Raw genomic sequence first — 25,892 nt, 5'->3', positions numbered from 1 at the left:
ATCTATGAAGTGTGACCTTAATGGTATTCAAGTTTCGCACATTGTCCCCACGTGCTTCATTTCTTTGCCATCTCCCACGATCATCATGACCTTAGAACCTCGCTTCATGGCCTTGGAACCTTGCAAAACCTCCTTGCCTTCCTCTACCCCAGTTGTTCATCTCCCCACGCCTTCCTCCTTGCCTTGGTTCATCCCACCACCTTTCTTGGGCAACTTCCTCCGCTTCTTCATCATAAAAAGGGTTTTGGAATTAGGTTTGGAATTGGTCATGGGGTGGTTATTGGGGAACATGTGGAACATTTTGTGGGGTTCTTTGGGGTGCGGGTTCACTTTGGGATGTTCGGCCTCTCATACACAAGCCAGATATATACACACACATAAACACGCGCTACGAACTCACCTGTGGCCTCGAAATTCCCAACGAAGGTCTAATTTACCAAGTCAACCCCCAAACAGATAAAATCAAGTACCCAAAAGGCAACCAAACGCCTCGAGAATCGAACCATCCAGCCCACTAAGTCATAATCGACCCTCCGGACCTCACGGAATCGACGAAAATCCGAAGAGAGTTTGTTTACCCAAAAGTCAATTATTGGTCAAATACTTTCACATAAGGATTCTAAATCCTTCTATTTTCACTAGAACCGCTTTATAGTCTCGGGAATGGGTCAACAGGGGTAAAATGGTCAAAAGACACATAACAGGTCGTTATAAATAATACTATGGCACTGTATTTATAAAAATTATTTTTTTTGTCAAACATGCAGTTCATGATGTTATTACAAAATTTGTGCTTTCATTTTTATAATTAATTAGATTAAAATATTATTAATTTTGAAATATGTATCAATTATTCTCTACAATATTAGTTATAAAAATATGATAATTAGTTAGTATGTTTTCAAGAAATAATATGTATCTTAAATACTCTAATTTAATACGCTCTTTGTTTCAATTTATGTGAACATTTTACTATTTTGGGAGTCTACGAGGTAGTTCTTTGACCACATTTTTCTTGCATTTTTTTAAAATTATTTGAAATATAAATTATCATCGTTTATATTACTTTTTATATAATTTCTAAATATATAAATTTTATTTTTATAAACATGAAAAAATCCATGTCAATATCTATGGTCAAAGTTATAAAGTTTGACCCTCGTACTCCGAAAAGGTTCATATAAATTGAAACGAAGGGAGTATCATTTATAAAGGCACATGTCTATCATATTTATTAACTTTTAATATTTCATTAAAACTTTTATTTTTTTTTAAATTTAATCTAACTGTGTAATTACACATGTGCAAACAAACAATACACTTATAATTACACCGCAATTACGCTTTGACAAACAAACAGGTCATCCTAATTACTACACTGTGTAATTCCTAGGTTGTGTAATTACTACCCTAGTAATTACACCAATTTCTATTACCATGTGATTTTCCAAACATACCAGTATTCCTGTAATTTCCAACAATTCTCACCTCCCCTGAGAATTGAACAGTGTAATTACACCCAATTACATGCTTACTTGGTCAGACAAACATGCCAAAAGGTTGTAACTACACCCAATTACACCTAGTTACAACCCAATTACACCAAATCCAATTACATGCTGGCTTTACCAACATGCTCCGAAAGAAGAAAGAAGAGAAGAAACTAGTTATAAAATGTTACAGGCAACTAGCAATTCTTCATATAATTAAATTATATTGTAAGCCATATTTCCAGAAATATGTAACTTGGTTTAAACTTCCATGTTTGAAAGCCAGAAAATAACTAGTTAGAAAACATGTAAAGCTTATGATCTCCTTAAGAAACCACAAAATTTATTGAGATAAGTTATCAGCAGTTTTCAGTTTTCTGAATATTCTATATGGTCATTATTGACCATCCAGCATTACCATGAGACGGGCCTTGTCCGCTTAGACCTCTCTTCCACAGGCTAAGAAATTTGAAAGAATGACATGCAATTTTAATTTAAATTGAAAGATGATCCTGAACACAGGCACTCTACAAAATGACAACAGTACTCCTACCCCATGCTAAAAATGATAAGAGCCCATTAGTTTACATGATTCTTAAGATTGCCTTTTCAACCCCAGAATCGCACTCTGGCAGTCTAGTATTAGGTACAATAGATAACCAACCTGATTAAAGTAACAATAATGTCAACTGGCCGCGTCAACATAATGACCAGTTTTCCGTCTATGCCGACTATAATCTGATACAAACCTAAAAGTGAGTCCACAACCCTCAACCTTGCACTTATATGGCCGCTCACCAGTATGCACGCGCAAATGTTCAGTTCTTGCCCAGGCCCACTTGAATGTCATCGTGCAGCCCTTCCATGGACATTTGAGGGGCCTATCATTTTCATGAACGCGTTGATGAACCAGAGCATATTTGTGGGAGGTAAATTGCTTCCCACACCCTTTAATGGGGCAGCGGTTATGTTTGTGCAGTCGCAGCTCTACCTTTGTCTGGAAACTCATCCAGCAGCCTTCCAGGTCACACTTCTGAGTTCCCTTCCTCTGCTCTTTCTTATCCTTGGGAGTGATGGAAGGTAAAGGCCTCGTCACCTTATTTCCCATGGGTTTCTTCTCAAGAGGTTCCTCAGTATCTACTCTGCCCCCAGGTAAATTTTTCCTAGCCCGTGGCCTTAAACCTTCACATGGACTTTTAACAAAGCCACTAACACTACATCCATCATCGGTTAGGAGGCCTAGCTCACGCCTCCTTTTGCCACTTCTCCCAGTCGGCCTTGATACTATTGCAGAAGTAGTATCATCATTTGACTCTTTCTTATGCCGCTCAGAGATCTCATCACCACTCTGTAAGTGCTTAGTACTAGATGTCTCTCTCGTCATTTTGAGACTTCCTGCTGAGGCGGAAGCTACTTCTATGGGTGTGACATGGTCAGAGACAGCTATGTCTTGATCTGAGTTATCAATTTGGATTTCTTGTTCCACAAATTTGTGCGGAATTTCACTATCAGATACCTCGCTACCTGAGCCAAATTGTTCTGAAACTTGATCCTCAATCTGCTCATCACAACATCTTGAAGGACCATCAGTGCAAGATCCTGAGGAGTTGACAGGCACAGGAGATCTGGTCATAATAGCTTTATCATCCCCACTATGATGATCTCTTTTAAAATCTGCTTCCGTCGGAGGAGCAGACTTATCTCTGATGACAGATTCTGTCATATCCCGGTTCTCCTCCAAATTTTCATTATATGCAGTGCTTTGAACCACATACATGGATTCATATGCTGGAGTAGGCACATGCCCTATCTCAGTTTCTCCACTAGTCTCTGCAGCCGTGGTCTTATGCTCTGTATGGCAACTATTTGAATTTGTATCACAAGTTTTATCGTCCAAGGGGAACCTCTCAGTAGCACAAACTTCAGTCTGGGCTTCATCGAATTCCACCATTAAAGAAGTGGTCACAAGTAAATCTGCTTCTTGTGGTGCAAGGAGATTACCGTTTTGATCTCTGTTTACTAAAAGCATCTCATGTTCATGTCGCAATCGGGGTTTCCCATCAGAAGAAGCAACAAACCTTTCCGCTAAAGAAGCAGTGCCTGCATTTTCATCCCTGAGGAGAGTACTTCCCAATGTTTTTGCATCTGCAAGTGAAACTTCCTCTTTTGAAACATTAAAAGGATCCACAAAAACCCTAGTGACCTCTGCAGAACCACAAGCCTTAGGCTTGTATTTTTTCCTGGAATACTGGATTGTTATATTCCCCTTTCTGGCTTTCTGCATGTCCACCGTAGATCCTGAATCAACTATCTTATCTATTTTAACCTTTGTACTTTCTGTTGAATTATTCGACTTTCTCTTTGAGCGCACTTTTCTGGACTGCCACTTGAGACTCAAGGAATCTGAACTGTGAGTTGTATCAGAGAATAATCCACCCAAAATCAATGCATGTTTTAATTTCTTAAGTGGACAATTCCTTTGCACCTTCACACAGTGCCTTAAATTAATATTTAATTTCAAAGTCCAATCTTCAGCACATTTGTCTTGTTCTGTATCCCCGATTGCAAGATCAATCACCGAAAGATGTCCTTGAGATGCATTAGCCAGCGGAATCTCATTATATTTGATTGCTGTGCCGATTTCCTCTGCAACAATCGCAGCATGTCCTCTTATTTTTTGGAAATCTACATGAAATCAGAAGTTGCAACAAACGTTTCAATACACCAAGAACTAGCAAAACTGAAAACTTTAGTAGTTTTCTTTGGTATTATCACCATTAGGACAATTCAAACGAGGTTGTAAATGAGGAACCTTACCTGAATGGCAGATCACAAGAACATTTGCTCCACCTTTAGTATGCAGCAGTTCTTCGGTCTGAATTGCGTGCTCAAGGCAAAATATCCGTGGTCTTACAAAACCTCTAGAAACATCACATTCCTTCTCAAGGTCAACTTTTGAAGTCAGAGCTGCATTATTTGTATGTGACAGATGATGAGACTGAGATGTTTGACCCTCATGCGGAGAAACTGCAGACTTGCTTGGCTGGGCAGACAAAGACACTTCATCATGGTTAAGGAAATGCACTCCATTTCTTTCAATTCTGTCAACTGCATGAAGAGGAAATTCAGTATCCCGCAAGCAAGTCCTATCATTCTGATAAATTTGCAGTATCTCCCAAACATGAGATTAACAATTAATTGGCTAGGCAAATGCTCCCAACATAGTTAGGTAAGTGACAATTAACAACCTGGTCAAATGATGTTAAACTTTGCAGTTACATTATACCGGGTGTCCAGATTGTTGAAGAAGATGGAGGGCGTACCAAAAGCTAATTCATAAGGTGAGTATTGCCAAGACCATATAAGGAGATGTAAACTCATTCTCTTATCCAATGCGGGACACTTAATGTTACACCCCAGAAAATTTCACGTTACTAAGACTGCAGACGGCTTAATGTGAGCTCAAGGAGGAGCAAATATTACAAGTATAAAGGATGAAATTCTACTGTATTAGCATGAGGATAGCATGAGTATGATATTTGAAATTCGTACAATATGATTGGAATGATACATTAAAAGATACATAGCCCTCGTAACTGTAAGCTGAGGTGGGGTCCACATGATGGGGTTTTTATAAAGGACATATGACAAGTTATATGGACAATATATGTGAAGTTAAACACAACCCAAGAAGGACCCTTGAGCCAAATCCAAGTGTAAGCCCTCCAAAAAGATGTTTTTAAGTTACGTTTTCGGGTGATCTGACTTCGGGAGGCCATAACCCCATCATTATTTGGGCATTTGGGAAAACTCCAAATATGGAAGTTGTAGATAATTGAATTATCTTTCCGACCATAGGTTGTGGGCCTTCACACGACATAGGGATAAAAAGTTATGAACGTTTTAAGATAGAAAGGTCAAGTTGGGCAGTGGGCTCGGCCCAACCCGACTCCAAGTCGGGTCAGGCCCACTTCCCTTGCTATTTAAGGGAGGTTTTAACCCTTATCATCCTCATTTCATACCAAAAAGTCCAGAACATGGTAGAGAGAGAGTGAGGGGAGTTTAGACAGATAAAGCAAGGGTTCAATCAAGTTCGAGGCCCCGAATCCCGAGGCTCGTGAAGGATAAAGTGTAATACGAGTTGTCATCATCGTTTTAAGCTAAATATTGATCTTGGGGTATGATATTTTCGTGGTTGAGCTGCTGCTAAGGTATGTATAAGGTTCCTTTTATGTTATTAAAGTGCTTATTTTGAGTTTTAACGGATTAGAACAGAGGAAATAATGTTAAAAGCTCGTTTGGCATTTTTGGGAAGTTTATGAAGGTGGGGTTGTTTCAATTGAGTTAAATGGATGGAAATATCTGCGTTATGATGCATATTGATTTTCGATATGGTTGTTTGATGTTGTTGCTGGTAATTTAGCTGAATTGGAATTTCGGGGTTGTCCAGTTTATAAAGGAAATGTTGTCGAAATTCCGTTAGAAATAGAGATAAGTTTAAGGGGTTGATTATAAGGATATATATTGGATTGATTGTTGGTAAATTGATATTGTTGATAGATTAGCGTGACCCGAAGATGGAATGTGGTTAGCTGGAAAGTGGCAAAGGTATGTAAGGCAAATCTTTCTTTCTTTGGCATGATTCTTGTTATTATTCATTTTATATGTACTCCATATGATTCCATTCTTAGACGAGTAAGGTCTAAATGTTTCTTGTGATGGTTTATTGATATTGTACTCCTATTCTGTTCCAAAGGGAACACCCATAAGGTGCCAAGTTGAGTTGTGTATATGGTTTTACTAATGATTTCGAGGAAATGAGTTTTATACTAAAGGAAAAAATAAAGTTTGATTTTCAAAACCACTCCGAGGGAGGTGCGAAATATTACTACTTCATTTCATTTACGATTTATGTTACATTCCATAATATCATCCCTTTGTATTGATATGATCATTTATTCTTTGGGTAGGGCAATAAGATGAAATTGAGTAGAATATAAGTAGTAAGAATTTCATAACAATTCTACCCTCAAATCTGGAAGTATGTCCTCCTAAGTCTAGTGAGATACAAATTTGATAACTTCTTATGAAAGACTAAGGCTAATAATTGGATTGTGATGAATTGATTAGTGACTTATGATATGAATTGAAATTGATATTTGTGGATTGGGTTTCTGTTGATATGATAGTGATATTAAGCCGGAAGCAGCTGCCCGAAGGGGCCACCCTAGCTAAGCCGGAAGCGGCTGCCCGAAGGGGCCATCATTATTATGTCGAAAGCAGTCGTCCGAAGGGACTATTATGATACTAGCCGGAAGCGGCTGTCCGAAGGGACTATTCTGTTAACATGTCGGAAGCGGCATATGTTTTGGATTGCATTATTTACTTAAAGATTGTTTTGAGACTTCGTGTGCACATTTATGTTTCTTCCAGCGAAGGCTGCAGGTATTGAGTTAGATTGTGATTTCTTCTCTCCTAAGTCAAATTATGATTATGATTTGTTACCACCTTACATACTCAGTACATTGTCCGTACTGACGTCCTTTTGCCTGGGGATGCTGCGTTCATGCCCGCAGCCCCAGATTGTTTGGCAGGTTAAGTGTATAGCTAGGATGCTTGGACGTCAGCTGGGATTGGCAAGTTCCACCTCATTCTGGAGTTGTGCTAAATCATGTATAGATATGTATGATTATAGGTATGTCAGGGCCCTGTCCTGACTCATAATGTTCAGTTTACTTCTTAGAGACTTCTACAGACAGTGTCCTGTGATATGTTTGTCGAGATGTCGACAAAGTGATGTCAGTTGAGTCATTTGTAGATTTTAGAAGAGTATTTATTTTAGATGATTTCAATTGGTTTAAAGTACTTATTTGATTGAAAGTTTTCATAATCATTATAAAGATAATGATTTCTATTTGGAAAAGTTTTATGTTCTTAAAAGTTTTTGAAATGACAGGTTTTGATAGAGCGAATGTCCAAGGGTTCGCTCAACTCTAATGAGAGTCGGGTGCCCGTCATGCCCTACCATTGTTAGGGTGTGACACTTAACATCTTGTCTATGTGCTCGGACCCTTCAAAATCCCAGCCCCACCCATGTAGATCCGACACGATTTGGGTGTGGGTGTGGGTGTGGGTTTGAGAACCACACTGGATGTGGTCAACTTACCTTGGTTGCTTTGACTACATCTATGACCAAGAAGCATAGATTAATTTGGTATTTGATTTGATCTTTGGGTTTATGCCATATACATATAGTTGTATAAAGTATGAGAATGCTTTGCTAATACACGAGATATCTTATCAATAAAATATTAGGTGTTTATAAAAAAATTAGTTTTGATAAAGAATTTTTTTTTATTAGTTTTAGTTCCATAACTTCTAACATATACTTATTTATATTGTAATATACATTTATTGGTCGTATATCAACATCAATACCTGAACTCAGATCAATACCATCGAATCCTAAAATTTACGTTATGATGAATTTGACCTCTAGATCCGCACCCGAGTATGAGCAACACATGCCATTGCACGCCTGGGGATCTAACATCGAGTAAACCAAGAATATAGATGGGTCTACCTATGATACCGTGTTAAAAAAATGGACCTAGAGCAAGGTCCTAGGTTCGAGTCTCACCGCAACTCAATATCGAAGAGAATTTCCACGTACTTGGGCTCAAGAAATAGAATCTGACGTGCATGGTGGGGTGTGGCCAATACATAATTAAGCAAATAAAAACTTTCACATAAAATGGTCACACATTTTTATTTTTTTTTGAGAATGGTAACAATTAACCTATATATCCACAGGTATAACTACATCCAAATGTGTAGTACCCCTTCAAAAGTATTACAGCATACATTGCCTTCCTATTTCCACTAAATTACAACTGTTGTTTGATCTAACATTTCCTGTTTACACCAAAAATAGTAAATAGCTAAACAATTCATCTTCATTTTCTGCATGCTGCTTTGCTTATCTTCAAAACATCTCTGATTTCTGTCCTTCCAAAGTGTCCACCATATGCTTGCTGGGACAATCTTCCATCTCTCCTCCTCCTTTGCTGCATTACCATCTCTGTTCCAACACTTCATTACTTCTTTTATACTTCTTGATTTCACCCAGTTGATTTTTTTCATCTTGAAAAAGAACTGACACGACTGGTCTGTCACTTTGCAATGCAAAAAAAAGATGGTTGACTGTCTCTGCTTGTTCCCCACATAAGTAACATCTAGAGCATATGTGAAATCCTCTTTTGTTCAGGTTCTCATGAGTCAGCACTGCTTCTTTTGCCAAAAGCCAGGAAAAACAATTTACCTTGTAAGGTATTTTGGTTTTCCATATTATCCTCCAAGGCCATCCTGCCTCCTGATTTGTTGTTGAACACAAGTCTCCGTATGCAGATTTAACAGTAAAATTCCCTTTACTATCAGCTTTCCATTCCAAAGTATCCCACTCACCTGTTAAATTGTTGAAATGTGCTACTGTGCTGTAAAAGGCTGCTATCCTTGGCATCTCCCAATCATTCAGATTCCTTCTTAGGTGTAGATTCCATCCTTGTCCTGTCCATATTTCAGCAATTGTGGCTTGTTGAAGTTGGCATAAGGCGTAAAGATCTGGGTACATTTGCTTTAAAGGTTCTTGGCCACACCAACTGTCATCCCAAAAGGACACCTTCAAACCATTCCCCACTTTAAATCTTGCTCTAGCCAAAACTAAAGGCCATAGATTTCTGATAGATCTCCACAGACTGCAACCGTAAGGGGTAGTTACCACTTCAGTCATCCACTTATCCTCCATCCCATACTTTGCAGTGACGACTTCCTTCCAAAGTGAGTTGTCAGTTGTTGCAAATTTCCACAGCCATTTCATCAACAAGCTCTTGTTCTGTCTGCTCATGTCTCTGATTCCCACCCTCCTACTTCCTTGTTGATTGTCAACTCCTCCCACTTAACTAGATGGAACTTCTTCTTGTCTTCAGTACCTTGCCAGAAAAAGTTTCTCCTTAGAGTATGTATCCTTTTAACCACATTCACTGGTATAGGAAACACAGACATCATATAGGATGGGAGAGCATCTAGTACACTATTAACCAGTGTCAATCTTCCCCCCAAAGACAGGTATTGACTCTTCCAGTTTGTTAGCTTTTTTTCATATTTTTCTATCACCCCATTCCATATACCTTTAGACTAGCTTTTTGCTCCAAGAGGCATGCCCAAATATGTTGTTGGCAGTTCCCCCACCTTGCCTCCCAACTTCTCTGCTAAAGACTCTAACTCTGTTACATCATTGATTGGATATACAAAGCTATTCCCCCAGTTAATATGTAGTCCTCATACAACTTCAAAAATAATGAAAATGGCCCTTAGAATTAGCATGTGTTCTTCCACTGCTTCACAGAATACTAGGGTATCATCAGCATACTGCAGATGGGTTATCTCCAAATTATTTCCTGCCCTGTTTTCCACCTGGAAACCCCTTATCCAACCCCTCTCCTTTGCCTGTGTGAATCAAATTACTCATCCCTTCCATTGCCAAGATGAAGAGAAAAGGGGATAAAGGATCCCCTTGTCTCAGTCCCCTCTAAGAGGGAAAAAAACTAGCAGGACTTCTATTGATCAAAACTGAGAATTTTACAGTACTGATACATTGCTTGATCCATCTAATCCACCTGGTTCCAAATCCCATCTTCTGAAGCATATTCACTAGATAGTCCCAGTTTAGGTGATCGTAAGCTTTCTGTATATCAAGCTTGCACAAAATGCCTGGCTTCTGACTTCTCTGTCTGGAATCTACACATTCATTTGCTATCAGTATTGCATCCATTATCTGTCTGCCTTTAATGAAAGCCATTTGTTGTCTATCCACCAGCCTGTGTAGGACTTTTTTCAATCTTTCTGCCAACAACTTAGCAATGATCTTGTAAACCCCCCCCCCCCCCCCCCCCCCCCAAATCAAGCTAATTGGTCTGAAATCATTTAGCTCAACTGCACCCAGTTTCTTAGGGATCAACGCCACAAAAGTAGCATTTATGCTCCTTTCAAACACTCCTTCCTCATAGAAGTTCTGAATTCCATCAACTAAATCTGCTTTGATGATCTCCCAGCACTAACTGAAAAAAGCCGTAGAATAACCATCTGGACCTGGGGCTTTATCCCCTACACATGCTTTGATACTTTCCCGAATTTCCTGTGGTTCAAATGGTGCCATTAGTATGGCATTGTCTTCTTCTCCAATTCTTGGACAATTCCTCATGTCTAATTGAGGTCTCCATCCTTCTGTATCTGTGTATAGCTTCTCATAGTAAGCTACAATCTCCTCTTTCACCTCTTCTGGTTCAGTGATTATCTCCCCTCTGACTTTCAATTTTTCAGTAGAATTAAATCTTCTGTGTGCATTTGCTGTTCTGTGGAAAAATGTTGTATTCCTATCCCCTTCTTTTAGCCATAAGGCTCTAGACCTCTGCCTCCATGCTATTTCTTCATGCTTTGCTATGTCTTCAAACTCCATAGTGAGAGCTAATCTGGATGCAAACTCACTTTCCTCCAAAGTTCTGTTTTCTTGAATCTCTTCAAGCTCAGCTAATTGGCTCAGCACATTTTGTTTTCCTCCACTCCTTAAGCTTCCCCTTTAAAGCTTTTAACTTAACCACCAAGATGAAATCTGGTTTTCCACTGTAATTGAAAGAATCCCACCAGTTTTTGACTCTTTCATTAAACCCCTCTGTATTCAGCCACCAATTTTCAAACTTGAAGTATGATATTGATGCTTCCCAGTCTCCACATTGTAGTATCAAAGGTGAGAGATCAAATGTTACTCTGTGCAGGATAGACTGTTTGATCTTCCTGAAGTTTGTGTCCCATTCTTCAGAAAATAAGATTCTGTCCAATCTTGCAGATATTGTGTGTCTATCTCCTTTTTTCCAAGTGTACTTCCCCCCTGTCAGCTCCAGATCAACCAACTCCATGTCCTCAATGAACTCAGAAAAATCAGTCATAGCCCTGCTGATTCTATTACAATTTTTCTTTTCTGAAGGATGTCTGACAGTGTTGAAATCACCACATAGGACCCAAGGACCTGTGCATAGTCCTCTTGCTGCTCCTATTTCCCACCAAGTTTCTTCCCTTTCCACTCTACCATTTGGAGCATATACTCCTGTCATGTGCTAATTAAATTCCTGATTTTCCGCAGAGAAGTTACAAGATACTGAATAAGCCCCAACACTGCTCAACTCTCCTTCCCATACCCTTTTATCCCACATTATAACAATGCCTCCCCTAGTCCCACTAGCTTCCAGTTGCACATAATCCACCCATCTATCCCCCCATACTTCTCTGACTATGTTTATGATATCCCCCTCCACCTTAGTTTCCTGAAAGCAGATCACATCAACTTTCCAGGTCTGTACTATGCTCCTGATGCTAATTCTTTTCTTACCACAATTCAAACCCCTAACATTCCATGAAACTATGTTTAAATTCATTGATCTTTGATGGCCAAATATCCCCCCCCCCCCCCCCTTCTTGTTCCATTACTCATAAACTTTGTGTCTAATTATAATCCCTTCAGTTCATTCGTCCCTTTTTTCTTTACCACTGCCAGTTCCCCCATGTTCATCTGTTTATTACTGTCTATCTTCAGAAATAACTCTTCCGCCTTCTTCTCACGCCCTTTAAAACTAGCCCCAAATTCAGTGCTTAGCCTCATAATATGTTGTTTGATCCATTCTGGGGGTTTGATGACTTGCCCTGTTTCTATTGCTGGAAATTGAATTCCCAATGGAACAGCATCCTCTTCAATATAGTTTGTGGTTTCTTCTTGTATCCTTGGTTGTATGTTCCCCAATTCCCCTGTTTCTATGTACAATATGGTGGATAATTAATTTCCATCATATAAGTTGAATTCTACAATTAAGTGTTAAGTATATATAGAATAGTTTATTCAAGTACTATGAACCCAGACGCATATGAATCTAGATCCGTACTCACTTGATATTCTAACATGCTCCCTCAGACACAAAGTGAGAAACCAGCTTGAGTTTGGTTATTCTGAAAACATAGAAAGTTCATGCTGAAATCCCTCTAGAACAGTGCACAATTACCTTAAGAAAATTGGTGCTGGATATTTTTGCCAAAAAGTCGCGGGTAACTGTACAACAAAAGAAAGTGCTTCTTGCATTACCCACGAAAAACTCAACCACCCAAAAGACACATGGTGCTCCAATGCTGGTACTAAAAAGGTCTGGGTAAGACAAAAATGAAAACACGGAATACTCTCCCTTCAGCAGTATGGTGGACCATTTAGAAGGAAAGGAATGCAGGGATTTTTGAAAGCAAACCAGAATCTGTGGTTAGTATTAAGTACAGATGTTCATCCCAACTGTTTTTTTGGTGTAATGTGGCAATTGCAAATGATATAGAGACCATGATAGATATTTTGAGCTCATTACAAAATATATAATGGGGCTACCCCTTGTAAATTCCTCACAGCACCTCCTGATTGCTGGACATTTAATACAATACCTTTTAACGATTAAAAAAACTCTAGATTATTATCAACGTAATTTAGATTGGTAGAACAATGAAAGGAATTCAAAGTTTAGATGATGCTGGTCGCGTAAAAAGTAGCAGTGCCAGTTGCTGGAGAGTTGAACGGTGCTTGAATGATCTTAAAGAGAGGAGTGGCACGTAAACATTTGTCTGTAGACGGGGGCACCAATGCCAAAGAGAGGAGTGTGACAGGGCATCAAAATGAAGAATAAAAGTAAAAAAATGACCCTGCGGGGGAGACACATATTGGCCTGTACAGCCAGCCCGTAGTGGAAGCTATTTGAGTTTCTACCAAGATCGTAGAGGCTCTAATACCATGTGAAAATATCGAAGAAACTTCCCATTTACTTAATTGACAATGTACAAGAGGCATGGTGCTCCTTCTAAGATATTCTATAAAATATCCTATATGGTTTTCCTTATTCTTTACAATGAAACTAGACGCATATTCACATGATATTCTAACCATGAGTATCTTATTACTCCAGGCAAAAATGAAAATTATAAATCAATGGCTGTAGTTCATAAATATACACACATGAAACTCATTACTACATCTTCGGATTTAGATATTTTTTTTTATAAGGAAAAAATTAAAAAAAAAAAAAAAGAATTAAAGGAGCAGATCTTTGAACGTGTGAATGCTGCATAATTAATATAATTTGATCAGCTTAGAAATGAACTGGTAGATAGTTAGCAGCCACTAACAGCAGCGACAAGCTGAAACAATTCTTTACTTTGTTCTCTTCTTTGTCTCTCAGTACAAATTATTCTCTTTTCTTTATTAGTCTTCAGCTGAAACACAAGCAACATTTCCTTGGAAAAAAAAAGGTGTCAAAAGGAGAATAATGATAGAACTAGTATGGATACATCCTTTGAACCAAAAAAGAGGAAGAACCATTACTGCTGTGTTCAAAGAGTATGCGTTATTTCTCACATGTTGATCAGACACACAAAGTTTCATAAATCAATTTGCTGAACCTAGACAAGTAATAAAAGTAGCACATTTCATAATAACAACAGAGGAAGATATCATCAACAAGAGAGATTCATCTAGTCATCAAGATAACAGAACAGACAAACTCGACACAGGGAAGAATAGTTATAAAGGGCCTCGTACCTCTATTATAGTCCCCAGTCATGCCCCTAAGATCTGAATGGAAACCTGACTCCACATGTTTCAGCACTCCAGATTCTTGTTTATTCTGAAACTCATCAGGAAAAAGGTGTTTTGCAGACTTTTCCGATGGTTGCACCAGAGCCATAAATGGAAAACCAAGAATCCCGCAAGCTATACAGGGTAATGTCCCAGAATCAATTTCAAATCCACATGAAACATCATCATCCACATAGAAGTCACTGTAATTTTCCATGTACAAGCTCATCTGGTCTAATAGATCATGACTATTGTTATTTTCAGCCTGATCGTTCCCTCTAGAAGCATCCGTACTAACATGCTTGTGCAGTTCAGATTCTCTAGTTGAAGATGGCAGCATATCCACATCCCACAACACTGCGTTGTCAGAAAAGCTTTTCTGAAGTAAAACTTTTACAAGGTTGTTCTCCTTTTCTATATCCTCAACGAAGGCTTTCTTTACCAGAAGCTCCCTTTCTTCCTTCTGACGATCTCTCAGACGAGAGCTTCGAACTCCAGGCAACAGGGATCTTGGCACACTGTCATCCAGAAACATAAAAGTAAAGAACCCAAAAAATATTATTAAGCTTATTAACAGTTAAAGGAAATGTAACCATACAATATCCGCTACCCTAAGCTTTGGTTTTTCTGGATTCACTAAACCTGAATGACGGGGAATTACAACAAAATGGAGTAAAATAGAGCTTGGATATCCCCGTATCACACATTATTTTTTATTAGCCACAGGTGTCGGAGTCTCTTTGAGCCCCGACTAATCCCGTGGGGATCCCCGTATCACACATTAACTATCCTCATTCAGTTTTCCAACAGTCACCCGTTCAACAGCCCAATTTTTCCACTATTGCAGGAACAGTAGCAAACTACAGCAACTCTCACCTTTTAAAGTAACGAAAAAGTATACCTTAACCTCATTACCCACTTAACTTTAAACAGATGTCTACAATTTGAATTCTCACCTAAATAATGTATCCTAAACATGGAAAAACAGATTTGTACAGCTGGACAAAAAGTAGTTCTTAAAAATACGGATCAAAAGACAAATTAAGATGATGCCTATAAGGTTTCAATCCGAGAATGCAAAAGAAACACCTAATTCTCATCTCCTAGAGGGGACATATTGGGCTGATCCACATATGCAACAAGAGCTGATGAGCAGACCTTGAAACAAAAGACATTGTCAACAAATAAAGCAACTGCTGATGAGAGAGCATAGGCAGATAGTTCATGGCAGCTCGACGAACAGCAGCTTCTTTGGCTACTGTAAGCCACTGTGGAGTACCGAAGTTGGCAGCCTCGCCACAATTGAAGCCTGCATTTACAAGTGAATCTTTGAAAACCAGGATAAAATTAAAACAAACTCATTGTGTTGCCAACACATGTTTCACTTCATATTGCGCCATGAACACAAGAATTTGGAAGGAGGGGCCAACGTAAAACAAAAATTGGGCACTCAACTACAGAAAGGATCCAGACTCACAAGCAACTGAAACAGCATATTTTTTATATAAGTCAAAATACTTTTAATTGAATACCTCATCAAGCCAGTGTCATCTTTCCATGGGCATATATTATTTTTTTTTAATGAAGTGATTTCATTTTTTAAAAAAAGCATCAAGAAGATTCAGTAGTTACAGGACTTGTCTTTGGAGCTTAGAAAAGAATCTGGCTTCTATACAAGAAACAGACGATGCAGACTAAGGAACTAATGAAATCCAGAGTTTGATCTGAACTACTAACTGAGTACAAACTGAACCAGCAAAATAAACTAGCAATACATTTGGCTTTTAAAGACCCTGTAGGAGTTGAGACCCCATCAAAACATCTTGTTTCTTTCTGTCCAAACACACAAAAATATGCAAGCAGGTAGCATTCTCCAGATACTCTTGATGGCTTTGTCAACTCTCCAAAAACACCAACTCATATAAGCTTCCCTTAATGAGTATGGGGTGGACGAGTCCAGTGATGCACAAAAACATGCTCCAGATATCTGAAGCAACTTCAGAGTGAAGGAATAGATGGCCAGGACTTTCAGCATCCTTTTTGCACATGCAACATCTTTTGGGAAGTTGAAACTTCCTTTTCAGTAAGTTATCTTCAGTGAGGCGGGCCTCATTAAGAACTATCCAGGCGAAGCAGCTGATCTTGAGAGGTAACTTAGTTTTCCATACTAGTTTCCAGGGCCAGTTATCTAGCATAGAGTTGCTAGAGCAAAATCAATGATAGCCCAACTTGACAATTTAGATGCCTCCTTCTTGATTGCCCCATTTTAGCCTATCTGCTGCATGTTCGTGTAGAGGTTCAGCAGTTCTGTGAACTTCCAATCATACAAGTCGCTTCTTAGCTTGAGATTCCAATCAGCCCCTTCCCTGTATGTTGGCTTTGACAGAATCAGTGTCTTGGGCTAGATTGAAGAGAGTTCGGACGGTGGTATTGCCTGTCCAATTGTCTTTTCAGAACCTAATTAGAGTGCCATTCCCTACTTTAAAATGAGTTTCCTGATTCCCTTCCAAAGCACAACTCCACAAGATGCCCTTGACTGATGAGAGGACCAATCCAGTTCTCCATGCTTAGCCTAAATAACCTCCTTCCATAACCCAGTACAATACATGTACTGTTTTGCTCCGATGAAATATAGATACAGTTACCAGTTTCAAAAAACTGAAAAAAAAAAAAAAAAAATTGATCATGTGAGTGTTTTTTGCCTTGGATCGAGTTCTACCCCCCAAAAGACTGCTCCAGCATAGTGAGTTCCTCAAGAACCTTACTCTTTTGAGTTTCCAGCTTGACAAATACCTTCCTATTCCAGCCGGAGATATCTTTTTCCAAGTTCCACAACTTCTACACTAGTATATAATCAGGCCTGCCAGCTACCTCATAACTAATCCACCATTCCTTGACTGCATCCAAGAACCCCTCAGTCATAAGCCACATGTTTTCAAATTTAAAATAAGAGTCAGTATCCCAATCACCATATTCATGTAATAGAGATTTATGGTCTGACTCTATTCTGGGGAGTGCCACTTGTTTGATAGCCTTTGAAGCTATCATTCCACTCAGAAGAGATTAAAAATCAATAAATTCTGAAAGCTTGTAATTGTTCCTGCATGCCTAGACCAGGTGTATTGTACTCCTTGAAGGGGAAGATCCAACAAAACCAAGTCTAGAATGATAGCAGAGAAAGACTTCATGGCCCTAATTCTCCTCTGATAGTTAATTTTTTCATGGGCATATCTACCTATATTGAAGTCCATCCCTAACACCCAGTCATCCCAGATTCCCCTGCTGCCAGCCCATAGATCCCAATATAGCACCATCTAAATTGTTCTTGAATGCTTTCCATAATTGCAGAGACAGAATAGACATCCTGTTGTACATTCACACTTTTTCATGTTCTCCTATCCTATAGTATAATGATTCTCCAACTGATACTACTTGCTTGCAAATCAGCCCAGCTAACCCATTTGTTTACCCATAATAACCCTACTAGTTGTTGAGACCAATCTTTAATTTTTGTCTCTTGAAGACCAACTATATCTGCTCTCCACTTTTTTAGTAATGACTTTATGGTTTCCTTCTTCTTTCCTGGGTTCAACGCCCTAACATTCCAGCTAATGATTTTCACTTTCATCTGGAATGAGATTTGTGATTCCTGCCCCTGAACCTGCTTTTTACTGAACAGTGTAAGAACAAGTGATTATTAGTTTCTGCCTCTCTCAACATAAGTGACATCTTGAGCAGAGTTGTACACCCCCTTTAATCAAATTATCCTGTGTTAAACAGGCCTTTCTAACAACTAGCCAAACAAAACATGTGACCTTATAAGGGATCTTTACTTTCCAAATATGCTTCTAGGGCCACAATTCAGTCATATAATTGGTATGTCTGATTAAGCACCCAATAGGAGGTTTCAACAGAGAATATGCCTAAACTGTGCTCCCAACCACCAAACCCTATCTTTATTCTGACTAACCCCTATTAATTGGTTGATTCAGTTGTAGATTTATGCAATTCTACTGACTCCCAATAATTCAAAAATCACTTATAAGCGACAATCCACCCCTGATCAGACCAGACCTCATTTATGGTAGCCTTCTGAAGTAGATTTATAGTGAAAATGTCAGAATACCTTATCAAAGGCTCTTGCCCGAGCCAGTTATCTTCCCAAAAGGAGAATTTCTTCCCATTCCCCACTTTATGATTGATTCAACTGTTGAAAATCTGCCACAGGGTTCTGATAGCCTCCTAAACACTTGCCCCCTAGGCAGTGGTCACTGCCTTATTTTTCTAGAGACCTTTTATCACTATATTTATTTGTTTACCCTCCTCCATAGTGAACTCTCTTCATTTGTATGTCTCCAAATCCATTTCATGAGGAGGCTTTGGCTTTAATATTTATTGCATTCATGAGTACTTAATATATTTGTTTCTTCTCTTTCTTTCACATCATTCTCAAATAATATTTTGTTGGTCAGTTAGGTCTTGTTTAATTTCTCGACTTTTGTTACAATATTTAAGTTGCAAAATTGTAGTACACTATGTGTTGAATTTATTTGCAAATTGTACTTGGTGCAGCGTCTGCATTTAGGATTAAAATCAGTAGGATTGAAACGCTATGGTGCATAATGACTTTAAGGACCAAAACTTCCTATAATTGAGTTGTTCCTTAACGTACAAATTCATTTTAGATTATTACCTAATCGCCATGGCTTATTCGCTTCCGTTATTTCTTTTTTTGTACTGCTTTGAACTTCTTGTTCTTGTGCCGAGGGTCTACCGGAAACAGCCTCTCCACCCCCCAAGGTAGGGGTCAGGTCTGTGTACACTCTATCCTCCCCAGACCCCCCACTTTGTGGGATTTCACTGGGTATGTTGTTGTTGTTTAGATGCAAAGCACTTGTTAATCATTGACACAGTATTAACGTGCAAGGCACATGTGTAGAAACTAGTTATGGAGAAAGATAACAATAAAATAAAAATAAAAAGCAGCTATTTCTGCATACATTGTTGAAGTTTATCACAATAACAAATTTAATTTAGAATATCAGAACCAATTACCATGGCTGAAACCTACATGGTAGGCCCTCGGAAAAGTGACAACAAATTCACCAGGATTCTGTACCAACCTAAGTAAATAAAAAAGAACACATTAATTAGAATGTCAGCAAAAATTTGATAAACTAGGAACGGCACAGGAAACCTCCATTTTAGTTTCAGGATATAATCAAGAGGAAAAAGAAAAGTTAAAATGGGATCAGACATAAGGGAAACACCTGCAGCAGGGGATGCCTGATGCTACCAGAACTTCAGGTGATAAAAGAGTGGTCTTCTCGCCCAATAGCGTAAGAGCAGCTGGAGATTAAATATTATATTTATTGAATCTGAGAACTAGAAATTTTTCAGTGCAAAAACTCCAAAATATCTCCATATAAAAGTCAATAAGCGAGTTTCCAGATGACTGAAGCCAAAGATCTATATTGATAAGTAACACAAATTGAGAAGGCCTATGAAAATTGTTTACTTCAACAGAAATTTGAATAAGACTTGAGAAGGTCAAGTTACCAGAACTTCAAGTATAAACACACAAGACTGAACATCCGTAGCAATTCCAGAATCAGTAATGCAGGAAACATGATCACTTCTGAAGGCACTTCAGAAATAGATCCAATTAAACAGACAAGTCCGAAACCTTCTTTTTTGTTTTTGGGACAAATCTGAAACTTTCATCACCCCATTTGATAAAGGGAATCTTCACCCAAAAAAAGATAAGGGGAGAATACATCCAACCCTAATAAAGAACTGCTAATGTCTTAACATGCGGGATAAATGCAAGGAGGTCATTATTAACACTTCTGATTTTGCAATTAGCACCCTAAAGATGCTTTGGTAGATACATTAAGGTTCAACCATTCACTTAGAGAAGACAGCTTCCAAAACCACATCAAGAAGCAGAATAGCAGATCAGACTTCTTTCCACAGACCACACAAGAAATTCATACGCTTCATTAGAATATTTACTTTCTAACTTATGAAGAGATAGTTAGACCGCAAATGCATGTTAAACTTCCTACCATGGCTCATATCTCATAACTGCCAGCATACCACCCCTAAACAAATACAAATTGAACATGACTGCCAAAAAGCTATATAAAATGCTTAAACAATAAGTGCATCATGTAATTGTATATCATTCAAAGCAATACAACTTTTCCTTCACCCCATTGGAATGGTGACTTCAATTTCCAAAACATGAGGGGGAATTTTCTTAATTGTATATGGTAAACTCCACCTCCTACCCAGGAGCCCAGTAGTAACTTCTTCACACTTAGCTCGCTCCCTTGTTCACCCAAATATCCAATCTCATGGTTGGAGGTGCAGTATCTTACCACAAAGCACTTCCTGCCTTATCGCTAAGACGAGAAATATACAGAGACAACAAGCTAGAGTAATACATTTGGTGGCACTTGGCCCCTCAGATGGGAGAACAGGACATATTGAAGAATTGAAGACCCAAGAAGCAAGATTCCATTTTTTGTGTATTTACAAAAGAGTGAAAGATCAAGCACTGCGCCGGCAGCCAAAACAAAAAGCTTATGACAAGAATCTCTTGACGCGGCTAAAAGGGAAACCCACAATTGGATTCTTCAGGTGTGCGTTAACTTCTTGCCTCGGCTCAAACAAAATGTTGTGCTTTCAGCTTCCTATTTAGGGCCAGACCAAGTCATTATTCATTTTCCTAAAATAGAATACCTTATCAGATATTACATAGGCTTTTAGAACAGCTTACAAATTCCGCACCTATATTTTTGTTCATTGACATCAACTAGCCTCAATCCCAAACTAGTAGGAGACATCTACTATATGAACCCTCTCTATCCATTCCACCAAATATTTAGTATTTTGAAGATTTATCATAAATTGAAAATTTTTTACACTGAACATTAAACCACCTCAATCTCCTTCGCCTTTCTTTCAATGAGAAACAAACATTATATCGATGCAGTAAGAAAAATTTCACATACAAAATGTATAGTATACATAAGTACAAAATATTAATATAAACATAATTCTTTATAAAGATCATGCTGTCGGCTATACTGACAAAATTATCCTACTTTCTCCCAAAGTATAAAAATAGGAAGTCCCACAATTTTAGAAGAGTATTTCAACTCTTTAAATCCACATGAGCACCAAAAGCGCTATCTATGTTCCTCTTCTCAGATCTTCCTTTCCACCTAAATAGCATGTCACCGGCAGATCCAAGCATCATCCATTTGACTCCAATACTCTAAACTATACACCATAGCCTTCATGTGATTGCCACCTATATTATTAATATTTCTTTGGGAAAAGTCTCCCTCTCTGTCTCTTTCTCATTAAGTGCTAATTGGTTCCTTGATAATTAGTTGGCTAGTTTTTTCTTTGGATAGGTTAACTTGTTAGGTTTTTCTTCTGTATATTAGTTTTAAGTTGTTCACTTTAGGGGCAGCACAATTTTAAAAAGTAATCTTTGAAAATGCTTAAAAGAGGGAACGCACAAGTTAGGTATACAGGCAAGTTGTTCAGTCTAAGTGGCTGTCTTTTCCAGTAGGGAATTTCAAAAGCTTTATGTCCCAAATTTACTTTAATTTAGTAAATTAATAAGTATTTTAAGTAGCGATCAGAATAGCTTTGAGCTAAATACTAATCTAAGTTGATTTGTAGGATCATATCCTAAAATAAGGTTTCTAGTATCCCAGTTTCTGAAGGAGGAGAAACACAGAATAGACATGTCAACTATACAAGGTTTTCTCCAATTGCACTAAATAGGGGACGATATGGTGGTGAAAGACAACTCGTACACCTAAAATTGAAAAGATACTCAACAATTAGGGATGGGGTTAAGGAGCTGCTGGCTGCAATTTTCTTGGTCAATGCACCATGAAGGGAGGGATTCTTGAAGATGGGAAAGACACTCAAGAGAATGTCAAAAATCATTTAAAAGTTGGGAAGGGGCAAAAGGGGGGAAAATGGTGGGAAGAGAATGAAAAGAAAGTGTCTAAGAGGTTGGATATCTTTTGCTATGATGAAAGGATAGTCTCTACATTTCATATCCAAGAAAAGACTTCTTATGGGAAGAACTATGCAGATCCTAATTCTGAACACGTTCCTATTATTTGTTGTTTCTTCATAATAAACAGGATATAACCACTTCTCTAGATAATTTCATGAGGTTTGGAAGCTAAACATAAAGTTATTTGTAAATGGCGTAATCAACCTTTTTTTTTAATCTCATAAGTTTTTTAATCTCAAAAACTTATCCCGGCAGAGAATAAGCTTCCAATGGCTTAAAGATATCCAATTCTTAAAGCAATGAACTGTTATAAAGTGACTATCAACCATACATTTCAATATTTCTTTCCATTGGCAATTGCAATAGAGTAATGACTAAGGACAATTATTAGGTACAAGAAAAATATCAGCATAACCTCAAGAACCAACTATAAAATAACTGCCAAAGAGCACTAATTGTTTCCATTTTTTGTAAGATGATAAGAAATGAAAGTTAGAACATTTCAAGAAGCTAAAGATGATGTCGTGGAAGAAAATAAAATATTACATCCATTCTTTTTTTTCTTTTGTAAATTTCATCACATTGTCGTTAACAAAAATGTATTCATACCTAATCGATCAGTATTTTCTCCATAAGCATGACAACGGATGACTTCTTCGAAACTAAATGCATAATCTCCGGGCACAGCATACCAAGTCTTAGGGGATCCCATATGAAGAAAATTCAAACTGTGAAGCTCGTGATCCTCAACATGCCAAGCAAACCAGCTAAACAACATCCCTATATAGACCATAGGAGAAGTAACACCAGGGATATCATCTGGCATGAAGCGAGTCAGTGATCCAGGCGACCGTGCAATTACTTGCAAATTCCAAGGACTGTTTGCAAGCTTCCAACCAGCACTACCTTCCATTTCACCAGCATTACTACAACCTTTTGGCCTTAAAGGGGATGAGTTTGTGGATTTTTTTGATAAAGAAGCGGATGGTGTCCCTACACTATGATACGGACCTTTGTCTACACTACTAATCGAAGTACCTACTTCGTCATTCTTATAACCAGAACTTCCTCTCTCAAGATTTTTTCTCTTACGCACCCTTCTCCTCCTGCGAAAATAATTAAAGAGTCCGTCAGGCTCCCCAAACGCAGAACCGGGCACATCATTTGCATACTCCACGTAGATAGGCTCCTCAGAAGCCGTTTTCCAAAACATTGCCTCCACAACCGACGGAGAAATATCCTTAACCATGCCCAATTGACTCCTGGCAAAATTCTTGGACTTGGTTTCAAACTGCTCTAACGCATAAACTTCTCCACTCTGCCACACTTGCTTCTGAGCTCCCAATGGCACACTGCCAACGGCCCCTTTCAATTTCTTCTTTTCACTATGTCCCAATTCCTGATGGCGCGTCGTAAAAACTGCCCTATCAACATTTCCCTTATCATCCAAACCCAAGTCAGGGCACTTGGATAGAGACTTGTTCAAATTATGAACCACATACTTCTTTGAAGGTTTAGGCAATGGTGGAATCACCTTACATATACCAAAAGCACTAGCTTCCCTCTCAATTTTGGATATATACGCAATCGGGTCAGCAAATTCAGTTTCAGTAGGTCGAAATTCAGGTGCCAAAGGCAACCCTTTAAGCCATTCAGGTATATCCACACACTTCATCACACCATAACTCAAAGAGAATATTCAAATAATTTAACCACCCAAACAAACACCCTTAAATACAAAACCCTAAATTGAAAATTCAGAAAGGAATCTTGAAATGTAACTACATTGAGCTTCTGTTAAGCACAAAATATGGTAAACAGTAGAACCTGAAACTTGAATTCTGCAATGGAGGGCGCTCGAGTGACAAAAAAGTCAAAATTACCAAAATTTGTGTCTAGGTCTTGAGGGGGGGTGCGTAATATAGCATTTTTAATAATCATTTCATTAACCTACGCCAGGTGGAATACGGCGCGCAGTTGTATCGACGTCAGCGCCCTTCGGTTGGGCCCACCAGACCCAAGTTTTGGGTTGCGGCTCACACTAGGTGCGTCGCCCATGATTCAAGAGTTTCTGCGGAAAAGGACCAATTTCCCGGCCAAGTGCACAAATAGTCCCTTTTGAGACCGTCATTTAATCTATATTTTATATTATACTTTGCTACTATATATATCCCAACTTTTGTAATCCTCACATGATTTTTTTATCCATTTTACCTCCAATTGAAGTTTTAATTATCTTAAAAGTTATCACTTATTTTGATAAATATGAATAATTATATGAGCTTTAATACTACAAAGAGTAATGATGTGTAAGAGGTGATAGTGACATCACAAAAATCTATATTTCAACCAAATTTAAATATTTTTATCCATTTACCCCTAATTGAGGCTTTAATTACCTTGCAAGTTCTCACCTATTTTGGTAAATTTAAATAACTATGTGGGATTTTTTAATGCTATAAGGAGTGATGATGTGGAAAAGGTGATAGTGACATTACAAAAAAAAATCTATTTATTCAACCAAATTTAAAATTGATCAAAAAAATTGTATTTTCTTTTATGTGGAAATGATTATTGAACTTGTTTCAAATTATTACTTTTTCCTATAACGTTTATTATAGACAAGTAAAAAAATTATCAGGACATTCTCTTTCTACATTAGTTCATGATAAATTATTAAATTAAATATTATTTGTATATATAGCTAAAAATATTTGAAAAAGGTAATACATAAACCTTTAAAAAATTACAGTATAATTGTTTTTTAAAAATAAATTAAATTTAGAAAATAAAAAAATACATCATTTCTTAACATGCTTCTTTTAAGGAAAAGGAAAGATTAAAGTAAGAAAAACAAACGATTTCATTAACTTTTCAATTCCTTTTGTATGATTCATTTTGAAGGAATATCTGCAAAAGTATTTTGTCATATTATGATTTTTTTTAATTTAATTTTAAATGCTATTTTTATTTATAAATTAACTTCATTGACGTCATCATATAACAATTTGTAGCATCAAATATTTTTATATTACCCGAATACCGTAAAAATTTTATTTTTCCCCAAAAATAGGTTAGCCAATATAAGTTTAATTGAGGAAAAAATAAATAAGCTACTCCAACATAAGGTAAAACACAATTTGAATCATTAAAGACTTTAACCCCAAATATTTCAGTACAATAAAAAGGAGAACTTTGGTGCATTTGTTTGAAAACAAAAAGGAAGTCTCAATATACTCTAAGAAAAATGATGTTTTCGAACTTAGAAAAACTTTTATGTGATTCAATATTTTAGATACATTGAGAAATTATCAAACTACCTTTACAGCTAATATAGTGTTACAAAAACAAAACAAAAGGGAAGCGTAGCAAAAAAAAAAAAAAAAAAAACACGAAAAATGTTGTAAATATAAATTTAAAATGTAGTGAGCACGGGCCGAATGACACTAGTCCTATTAAACGCACAAAGGTTTTTAGAAAGGTTGATTGACCTTTTTATCTTTGTTAAAAAATGTCATTTATTATTTTACTCAAATTATTATTTAATATGATATTGTTCGGTCTGCGTACACTCTACCCTCCCCAGACCCCACATAGTGGGATTATACTGGGCTTGTTGTTGTTGTTGTTGATCGACCTTTTT

General features: G+C 37.7%; 1 protein-coding gene across 1 annotated transcript; it reads right to left on the bottom strand.

Annotated features, from left to right (window-relative positions):
• Positions 1-1,957: 1,957 nt before the first annotated feature.
• Positions 1,958-24,386, bottom strand: LOC132615003 (probable lysine-specific demethylase SE14). Its single transcript, XM_060329557.1, has 7 exons — positions 22,859-24,386; positions 19,470-19,548; positions 19,255-19,322; positions 15,358-15,508; positions 14,164-14,717; positions 4,308-4,598; positions 1,958-4,175 (listed from the first exon to the last, which is right to left on the bottom strand). Exons 1-7 carry the CDS (start codon positions 23,922-23,924, stop codon positions 2,176-2,178), a joined length of 4,209 nt encoding a protein of 1,402 aa, XP_060185540.1. The 5' UTR covers positions 23,925-24,386; the 3' UTR covers positions 1,958-2,175.
• Positions 24,387-25,892: the final 1,506 nt, after the last annotated feature.

The sequence above is a fragment of the Lycium barbarum genome, chromosome 10, assembly GCF_019175385.1.
Source record: "Lycium barbarum isolate Lr01 chromosome 10, ASM1917538v2, whole genome shotgun sequence".
NCBI classification, from domain to species: Eukaryota; Viridiplantae; Streptophyta; class Magnoliopsida; order Solanales; family Solanaceae; genus Lycium; species Lycium barbarum.
The sequence above is the reverse complement of the archived record's forward strand: the minus strand, read 5'-3'. Positions and strand labels throughout refer to the sequence as shown.